The sequence below is a fragment of the Primulina eburnea genome, chromosome 9, assembly GCF_022965805.1.
Source record: "Primulina eburnea isolate SZY01 chromosome 9, ASM2296580v1, whole genome shotgun sequence".
NCBI lineage: Eukaryota > Viridiplantae > Streptophyta > Magnoliopsida > Lamiales > Gesneriaceae > Primulina > Primulina eburnea.
This window is the reverse complement of record NC_133109.1, coordinates 19,165,422-19,176,296: the sequence shown is the minus strand read 5'-3', so window position 1 is coordinate 19,176,296 and position 10,875 is coordinate 19,165,422. Positions and strand designations below refer to the sequence as shown.

The 10,875-nt window shown below is 36.3% G+C and overlaps 1 protein-coding gene across 1 annotated transcript; it reads right to left on the bottom strand.

The window, feature by feature from the left end:
* Nucleotides 1-7,844: 7,844 nt before the first annotated feature.
* Nucleotides 7,845-8,402, bottom strand: LOC140840782 (uncharacterized). The gene has a single exon (XM_073207947.1). It carries the CDS (start codon nucleotides 8,400-8,402, stop codon nucleotides 7,845-7,847), a length of 558 nt encoding a protein of 185 aa, XP_073064048.1.
* Between the last annotated feature and the right edge of the window lie 2,473 nt (nucleotides 8,403-10,875).

The window sequence follows — 10,875 nt, the reverse complement described above, 5'->3', positions numbered from 1 at the left end:
AAAGGTATAATTCATGTGATATTCGGGAAGCATAACTCAAATTAGATTAATTTGAGTTTCCCAATAAATTCACATACTAGATTATTGTTTATATCGTTACCTGATTATGCTTTGATTATAGAATTGTATTCAAGCATGTAAGATAATTGTGATATTCAGTTATGAATATGATTATGCTTTGTTTACAGATTGTTATTCATTGCATTTAAGATAGGAAAGTCTTGACAGCCATTGTCAGACTTCTAGACGTTCGGTGTATCTCAACTTAGGAGTAGCCATTACTCCTATTGCCAGCCGTCGATACAGCTCTGACCGAAGTCTAGGAATAAGACGTACAGTCGCCCCGAGTGGTTGGGTAGGTGACAGCCAGTGACGTCTTATTCACCCCGGGATCCCTAGAGTTATAGTTGAGTCGAGTCTAGATATGATTTGACTAGAACTGCATGTGTTTATAGATGTGGTTTCATAGACTATGAAACCCATTATTATTGCTTTCATCCATGATAGCATGTGTTTATGATTTAGATTGTATGTGCATGCTTATCTGATTTGAGTTGCATGTTCAGTTAGATTAGATTTCATAGATGATGAACTCTATTACTATTGTTATTGCGTTTATGCATGACAGCATGTTTCATGAATTATTATGTGTATATGCATGTTTACCATGTTTTATACTGGGATTTATTCTCACCGGAGTTATCCGGATGTTGTCTTGTTTTGTATGTGTGCATGACAACAGGTGGGACAGGATCAGGGTCGAGAAGAAGACGAGAGAAGACGAGTTTAGCGTGGTGATTCCGGACTTGGATAGATTTGATTTTAATACTTGAAATTAGTATTTGAACCTTAGATTTAGGTTGTACAGGGTTGTACCTTTATACTGAAATGTAGTTTTATACAGATATATATATTATTAGATGCCATTACCTTCCGCATTTACATTTTAAAAAGAAAAATTTTTAGACCCTGTTTATCAGAACTGATAATTAAATCCCAACGATGATTAAGAAGATGATTAGCGTCCGGGTCCCCACAACAGGTGGTATCAGAGCATTAGGTTCCAGAACATTAGGTTCTAGAGCCGTAGGTTCTGTAGACTGAGATAGAAGAGAATGAGCGGGGTAGATTGAATTTTCTTCCTTGCATGTGATTGTTAGCATGAGATTTATTTTAACGTTGATTGACATTGTGTGCTAGCATGAGACTATGTGTTTCTGCTTTGAGATACATGTTTCCCTGATTATTTGATTTGAATGGGTATTATGTATTCTTGAATATAAATCAGATCTGATTCCTGATCAGCAGTAAGATGATCAGAGAAAGATTAGAACAGATTGGTTGTACTGGATTACTAATGTTTTGGTAATCAGATATAGCTCCCCGAAGGATTCCTGAAAAAGGCAGTACTTCGTATGATCAGATAGATAGATCAGAATCTCAGATAGATGTGTCAGAAACTCCAATGGAAACGAAGTTGAGGGAATTTCAGTTACTTAAGCCGCCGATTCTCAGCGGTATTGAGACATCGGAAGATTGTCAGCACTGGTTGGATGACATAGAAATACTGGTTGATTTACTTGATTGTACCGATGAACAGAAAGTTAAATTGGTAGTTTATCAGTTACGGGAGACTGCCAGAAATTGGTGGATTATGATCAAAGGCATATTAGAACTACGTGGTATTATGATCACATGGGAAGTCTTCAAAGCTGAATTCTATCAAAGATTTTTCTCAGTTTCATACCGGGAGGACAAAAGAGCAGAATTTGAGAATTTGAGACAAGGTCAACTGAATGTTGAGGAATATGTTGCGAAATTCTCTACGCTACTGCATTTTGCTCCTCATTTGGCTGGAAATGACGAAGCTGTAGTGAATCAGTTCGTCAGAGGATTGAATTCAGAAATAGTTGCAATGATGAACATGCAGCAACCTTATCATTTTGCTGGTGCTTTGAGTAAAGCAAGGAGGGCGGAGGCGAGTCTGATTAGACAATTGGGAAGATTGAGCGTGAAGCAATCCCAGACACAGCAATCCCATCTCCGATTTGAACGTGGCAGCACGAGTGGAAAGCAAGAGTTGCTTAAAGCTCGAAAGAAACCGTTCAAGAAATTAGGAGGTGGTTCCTCTAGTTCCAGCGGTTCTAGCCCGAGCTATACTGGGGTGTATTGCAGAACTTGTGGGGGAAGACATCCCACAGATCAATGCCAGGGAGTGACTGGTACTAGCCATATCTGCAGACAACAGGGACACTTTGCTAGAGTCTGTCCCCAGAAGGGTCCTCGAAGATTTTAGAGAGCAGAGTCATTGGTGGTAATGACAGAAGAACAGACTCAGAACAAGTCATAGGTACTACTCTTTTATGATTATATTGCATATGTATTGATATGTACTAATGCATTTTTATGATTATCTATGATTGATTAGCATGGAGATATGCTGTACCTATTGGGTTGTTGTACTGTAGTATTACTTTCCTTGATGGTTGAGGAAAATGATGATATCTAAGATTTTTATGATATATATATATACTATAGTAAGATAAGAATGAGGTGAGTAGATTGTGTTGTACTTGTGTTGTTGATGATCTGATTTAATTGCATTACTGGTATGGAGATGGTGAACAAGTACAGAGATATTGTAGAAATTGTCCCAGAAATGGTAAGATTCAGACCAAATCTGGCTGATAAACGGAGATTGTCCGATAAGGATTCTAGATTCAGAATTCCTTTAATAATTGTATTGTTGATGACTCGATTATTACAGAAAGGAACAGATGGTATCCTTATGTATTCAGTAGACCTACTGAAATCGAGTTTAGCAACTACAGATTTGATAGTTACGTAAGGATTGATTGATATTTGCCTAGATAAGATTTCAGATGTGTTTGATATCAGAAAGGTAGATTGCAGAATTGAATCGATACCAGGTAATGGTTATATACTAGAATTCAGTACAGAATGATATCGAAGATTAATAGAAGGGTACAGATTGCTAACTCTTAGATTCAGGGATATTCTGATGATTTTATGCTTGTTATATCTATGATATTTGATATGTTAACAGCATCTGATTGATTAAATGGAATATTTGAAGATTTTATTGAATATTCAGAGAACCGTGATTATTGTATACAGAAATTAGTCAGGTATGAATCATAATTGAAACAGATTGTATTCAGAATATGTGATATCTGCAGTTTGTATACCGATTTATTTGCACAGTTGAGACAGAAATCAGCGACTGTAAACGACACAGGTAACAGAATAAATGATATCTGATGTTATTATACTGATTGATTTTGAGACAGTTGATATTGTGATCAGTGACTGATCAGATACCGATATCAGAAAGATCAGAAAGTCAGAAATGTCAGAATTGTCAGAGATTGATATTATAGGAATTGACAGATTATCTGATATGATTGTGTTTCGAACTGCTTGAGAATTATTTCTTCTAGATCAGTATTTTATACAGATTGTATTGTTTGGGGAGCATATTATATTTGCAGATGATATATAGCAGTTAATCAGAATGGCATGAAGATCTGATTGATTTGTCAGAATTGATAGTATTGTTAGAACTTACAATCCTATATAGATTTACTAGATTAGTATATATTATTGTTATTCTGAATCAGTATTGATACAGATTTTATGAACCGTTGAGAGTATATACAGTTCAGCTTGTATCAGAAATGAATTCGAGAATTTCAGCAGTTCAGAAACGTGATCAGAATGGTCAGAACAGTATTTCGATAATCAGAGCAGAGTGTCGGTCAGAGAAACAGATATGTGATTTTGTGTTTTGTATTAGACTGATTGTGTTATGAAATCAGAATGTGTCAGAATATTTCAGAATTGTATAACAGAATTGACATTGAGAATCAGAGCCGAATACCAGGTAGGTACTTTTCTTTATTTTTTTATATATATTATTAACTGATTTGTTTGTGCCGAATAAGTTCGAATCAGATATCACAGATAGTATCAGACATGCACAATAGTGGATTCAGTTTTCATTCGGATAACAGACAGTGTTGGTATAGACAGATTAAATCAGTTATGACAGAAATTGTACTGAAATGTTGGCAGAAATCATACTGATATGTCTGAATCGCTAACAGAATAGGCAGAAAGATAAAAATCAGAAGATTATTACAGAATTTGTAATTTCTGAATAGCAATAGAAGTGAATTTCTATGGCTTTAGTAATGACATTATCGCCATTGCTCTTCAGATGGTAAGCTAATATGATGGTGATTGACAGATTGTTCAATCTATATCTATCAGTTTGTACAAGATGATGTACAAATATAAGCAAATGACACAGATTGATGTCAAAGCAGGGTCAGATTGACCAGAATGTGGTAATAGAGTATATCAGGTTGTGATTGTAGAGTTATTTCACACTTATGACAGATTATACCATACGTATTTAGTAGATGATTCACAGATGGACAGACAGTCAGAGTATATTATCCAGATATTGGAAGATACTTACGGAGTCGTAGTGCTGGATGTTAGCACTAATTGCCACAATATAGGGTTACTATATGAATTGTGGTATTGAGATAGCTAGCTAATGAGTATTGAGATAGCTATAGAGAAGATATGGTACAATGAGTACTGTAGATTTCCTCGGTATAAGATCTGATACGATCAGAGATATGACAAAGAAAATGTAGCTAATTCAGAAGAGAAGGAAGATAGCTCAGACCGGACAGATTTAATATGCTAACGTCGGATGGTGACGATTGGTATTGGAAGCCAAAGATTTGATATATCCGTGTATGGGATAAACAGATTTGATAACGGCTAATAATAGTGATTCGCTATGAGCTGGGATTTGGCATATACGGATGTTGTATCGCCAGTATTGCGAGGTTATCTGAAGGACAGAATCCGGTATGAGATGGAGATTTCAGAATAGATTCATTGAGATGAGTTTTTATTTAAACTCTATTATACATTTAAATCTGAATTGATTATCGGCGAGTTCGAGGACGAACTCAGATCTAAGAGGGAGAGAAATGTAATGCCCGAGATTTAATTATTTAATCAGACATTGATTAATTATCATGATTGAGATTATACGAACTCGAATGAAGAAGCCGGGCGTCGTCGCATTGTTAGCCAAGAAATTGGGACAGAAACTTCGGCGCTCGAGCGGCAGAAAGTTACCGCCCGAGCGCCAATGTAATATAAGAGCACCCTTGGGCAGAGAGTCTGGCGCCCGAGCGGTAATTTTTGACCGCTCGAGCGCCAGTGGTGGGCAAGATAATCACCCGGACAGTATGTTCGGCGCCCGAGCGGTACATTTCAACCGCTCGAGCGCCACCTAAGAATCATGAAATGTAGCCACGTTCGTTAGACATGCAGCGTGGGTGTATATATATACATTACAAGCCTAAATCCCTCAGAAAGCATAAACGAAGATCGAGAAAAGCTTCAGAAAAGTAGTGAAAAATCCTTACGCCTTTTGTGAGAAATCCGCCCGTCTGATTTTGAATCTGACTTCAGTACTGCGTTCCTATCAACACAGGCTACAACTGGACGTAAGTTTTGTTACGTTTAGACATGTTTTGAATTTATGATATTGTCAGAATTGAATATGATTCAGATATAGTGTTTCTGCTACCGTAGACATTAAAGAATTGAAGTCAGATTACAAAACAGACTGTTTATGTAATTGTTATGATTTTTGAAAGATGTTGACTGAGATTCTATATCAGAATTGTGTTATTATTCAGAGTATGATTGTATCGACACCGATTATGAGTTTCGGTATTATATTTGTGATGTTCAGATTGACGGGGTTACTCAGATTGTATTGTTATGCCGTCGAAACATCAACTGAGTTAGATTGATCAAATTCAGACAATGATTTAGATTTCATCGTGATATCGTTGATATGAATCAGATTGTACATTGTTCAGACATTGATCAGATTGTATACTGAATTGAGTATTGATCAGAACAGATTGTATATTGAGTTATTCACTGATACAGTGTATTCGATATTGTCATTTCAGATTCGATATGGACAGAGTTGAATACAGGTCATCGTCTTCGTCACACAGGGACGACAAAGGTATAATTCATGTGATATTCGGGAAGCATAACTCAAATTAGATTAATTTGAGTTTCCCAATAAAATCACATACTAGATTATTGTTTATATCGTTACCTGATTATGCTTTGATTATAGAATTGTATTCAAGCATGTAAGATAATTGTGATATTCAGTTATGAATATGATTATTCTTTGTTTACAGATTGTTATTCATTGCATTTAAGATAGGAAAGTCTTGACAGCCATTGTCAGACTTCTAGACGTTCGGTGTATCTCAACTTAGGAGTAGCCATTACTCCTATTGCCAGCCGTCGATACAGCTCGGACCGAAGTCTACGAATAAGACGTACAGTCGCCCCGAGTGGTTGGGTAGGTGACAGCCAGTGACGTCTTATTCACCCCGGGATCCCTAGAGTTATAGTTGAGTCGAGTCTACACATGATTTGACTAGAACTGCATGTGTTTATAGATGTGGTTTCATAGACTATGAAACCCATTATTATTGCTTTCAGTCATGATAGCATGTGTTTATGATTTAGATTGTATATGCATGCTTATCTGATTTGAGTTGCATGTTCAGTTAGATTAGATTTCATAGATGATGAACTCTATTACTATTGTTATTGCGTTTATGCATGACATCATGTTTCATGAATTATTATGTGTATATGCATGTTTACCATGTTTTATACTGGGATTTATTCTCACCGGAGTTATCCGGCTGTTGTCTTGTTTTGTATGTGTGCATGACAACAGGTGGGACAGGATCAGGGTCGAGAAGACGAGTTTAGCGTGGTGATTCCGGACTTGGATAGATTTGATTTTAATACTTGAAATTAGTATTTGAACCTTAGATTTAGGTTGTACAGGGTTGTACCTTTATACTGAAATGTAGTTTTATACAGATATGTATATTATTAGATGCCATTACCTTCCGCATTTACATTTTAAAAAGAAAAATTTTTAGACCCTGTTTATCAGAACTGATAATTAAATCCCAACGATGATTAAGAAGATGATTAGCGTCCAGGTCCCCACAAAACAACTCTTCATAAAGCTTTTGCACACTCTCAAGAGTGATTTCTTCATCATCAGCTTCAGATTCGTCACCTCCACTCAAATTTCCAGAAGTTGTGGATTTCAAACATACTGAATTTTTACAGATCCTTCGGCCAGGTGTGGAAACACCTAGGCAACACCTAAAGGATCCATCTGCAGTCCGCGATTTTCTGTCAATAATGCAGTCAGGGAGGTTTGATTTTCTTCATCAGTGGTTTTCTCCTCAGCATCGGATTCTTCATCGCTTAGAGACACATTGTAGCCTTTGTTTTTTCGCAATCTGTTAGCACATTCATTGGCATAGTGTCCAAAGCCCTTGCACTCTCTACACTGCACTGAATCATACCTTTTTGAATTGTATTGTCCCTTGCCTTCATTCCTTGGTTGAAATTGTTACTTAACAGGGTACTTTCGTGACCTTTCAGGTGCAGGAAGGCTTGGAAATTTAGATGGTTGTGTATCCTTCTTCTTATCTCTGATTCTTTTCAAGTAATCACAAAATTTCTTTGTGATAAAGAAGATAGAATCCTCGCAGAGATTAGAATCATTGATTTCTTGAGATATTTGAAGAAGTTCATTGTAGGAGTCATTTGAAGCTTGATATGCGATTGTCTTCCCTTTATCCTTCTTCTGCATGTCCAGGTTCATCTCAAAGGTGCGTAGTGAACTGATAAGGTCTTCTAATGCCATCTGAGAAGTGTCCTTAGCCTCATCTATTGCGCAATATTTTTATGTTGAATCTTTCGGACAGAGAACGGAGGACCTTGCTAACTAGACGCTCATTCGAGATAGGGTCTCCAATACTGAATGCCTCATTAGCAATTCCCCGTAGGCGACGATCGTAATCGAGTATGTTCTCAGATTCTTCCATCCTCATCATTTCGAATTTGGAAGTGATCATCCTCAATCTGGTTCGTCGCACACTCTCAGAACCTTCACAGTGTCTTTGGAGAGCATCACATGCACTTTTAGCAGAAGTATAGTTTGTGATTAAACTGAACATGTTCATGTCAACCGATGTAAATATTGCATTCAAGGCCTTTGAGTTGTAGTTTGAATTTTGCACTTCATCAGCAGTCCAGTCAGTTTCAGGCTTTGGCAAGTTGTCACCCTCTTGATCTAACATGACTGGTGGAGTCCATCCATTGATAACACGCTGCCATGTCCGTTCATCTATAGATTTTATGTAGTTAACCTTCCATAGGCTGTAATTGGTACCATCTAGGACTGGTGGTAGAATTGAAGCGCTTGCAAATGAAGTGTCCATTTGATTAGATTCACTGTCAAACAAAAAAAAAACCAGAATCAACACTTAGTATATCAAGAGCAGGCTTTGATACCACTTGTAAGAGTTACTTTGTCCGACAGATGCTCAAAATAATAACAATATCATAATAGAATGCAAAATAGTGAATTTGTGTTTTATCAGAATTATGTATTGTTCCAGATATTACAACATCTCGGACAACATGCAGCGGAAAATTATATTTTAAAACACAAATTGAATTTAAATAAATAGATGAACAAGATTAAATTTGCACAAGTATATATACTTGTGCGGTGCCTTATATCAAAAATTAATCACTAGAAAACCAAACCGTTTACAAAAACCTAGCACTAGTGATTATCACAAAAATAAATTACCTCAACACTTTGAGAAAATAAAAGCTTTCTAAAACAAATAACAATAATAAAACTTAATTAAGAAACCAAAACTTGATTCCGAAAAGCAAGATCAATTAGATACAATCTTCAGTCAACATCTTTACGGATGTTGTCTGTAGATGTTGGCAACATTCAGAACAACACGGTGATCACCACTCTTCAAACAGCAACGGCTTCGAGAATTATTCCTCTCTGAAAAATCTTCACTCCGTGGATGTATATTCGATATTCAAGAAGCTTTTTCAAAGTCCTTGATACCTTATTTATAGATGAAGAGTTTAACCTCACAAAGGAAACCTATTTCATAAGGAAGATAAAGTTTAATTAGAAATAATCTCTATTTAAATATTGATATCATATCTCATTAAATCTTTATATTAAACATCACATATAGAATATATATTTCCATAATTATCTCATTATCATAGAAAGGTAAAATCACATTAAATATTATACCCAGTTTAAATCAACAAGGAAAATAATGTTAGGGAAATAATTTCAATTAAGATCGGAAATATTATTTCCCTTCATTAATTTTAAATTTCAAGAATAATAATCTAGCAAAAGATGATGCTGACAGTCTCAGACAGGCTCTGGTTCGTTCACATGCCGAATTTACAGAATCTTGATTTAAGTGACAATCCCATGGAAGATGGAATCAGGTTAATTAGATGGTTAATCTCAGGATATCCTTGTTTTCCATTTGCATCTGTATGCATGCCATCTATTTCACTCACTTGGCCTGTTTGAAGTTGTGTATTAGAGATGGATTGATGGTTTATATTTGGGTATCTAGTGTTTGGGTGATACTTTCGGCCCATTTAATATCAGACTCATGCTGACAAATGGTCCGGCAACGCTCACCGTCATACACACATTTCTGAAGCAAAAGTAAACACACATTTCTGAAGCAAATTTACTTTTGTGTCCCTGCTTCCTCATTTTTTTTGACCTGTTGTCCCTACTTCCTCCATTTGTGTCTTTTCTTCCTCCTTTTTATTGTGAAGGGTATTTAAGACATTTTCCATTGATGAACATTATAATCCAACTTTTTAGAATAAAAACAATCTTATTAACTTATCACTTCACTAATTATTAGATTATCCTATCACTCATTTCAATGGTACTAAATTAATTTTTATATCGAACAAAATTAAATACTTCTTTCAGGAGTCTTGTTTCATATTTCACGGAGATCTCCTGTAGAGACTTGCCTTTTGTTGATTTGAAGCTTGAGAATTGTGAGCTTACCTGGAACAATGCGACTCAACTTTTAGGAGTACTTTCAACTATGAAGACACCACTCAACGTGCTTTCCATCAAAAAGCAATCACCTTGGCACGCAAGATTTATATCATGTGATACTCATGGAAAATTTGGGATCCATTTCCAGCAAGCTTTACTAATCCAGATGCAGGTTTGGAAATTAGCCTGAGCTTGAAATCACGAACAAAACCGTTAGTAGGGGCCAGGAGGATGTCCTGGCGTAGCCCCTCCAACGCTCAAGTCAGAGACTGAAGATATATGGGGTAGCTAAGGGTGCTGCTGAAAATAATATAGTGAATATCTTAATTAAACACTCAAACCTGGTATTTATAGGAGAGTACATTGATCCTTGATGAGTCTGTCTTCCATTTGGACTTGAGATGAGCCAGGAGTAGTGGACCTATCCATGGGATATCATTATGCTTTTAAGAATTCTGATATTTCCTTGTTGAATTTCGGTAATCTTTGCTTTCCTCCAGCAAAATTTGGGGCATTATTAGGAAAGTTTATCTGCACGGGTGTTCGTGGACTCGATGTTAAAGCTATTCGAACTTTTGTACGAGTATTTTGCAAGTTTAAGAGATGTTGAGTCGTGTCTTTCTCGGCCTGCTGAGTTCTTCTTTTATTCACCTTGACAATTTTCCCCAGTCGTTGCACTCCTCCACGATTCTTCCTGTGCACGCTATTTGATTCAAATTATTTTGAATTATTGATGAGCCTCCCTGTCTTAGTTTGTTAACTCTGACTTCTAATCTTGTGCGTAATTAATGGGTCTTAAACAATTTTAGCTAAAAAAAATGTTCGTAAGC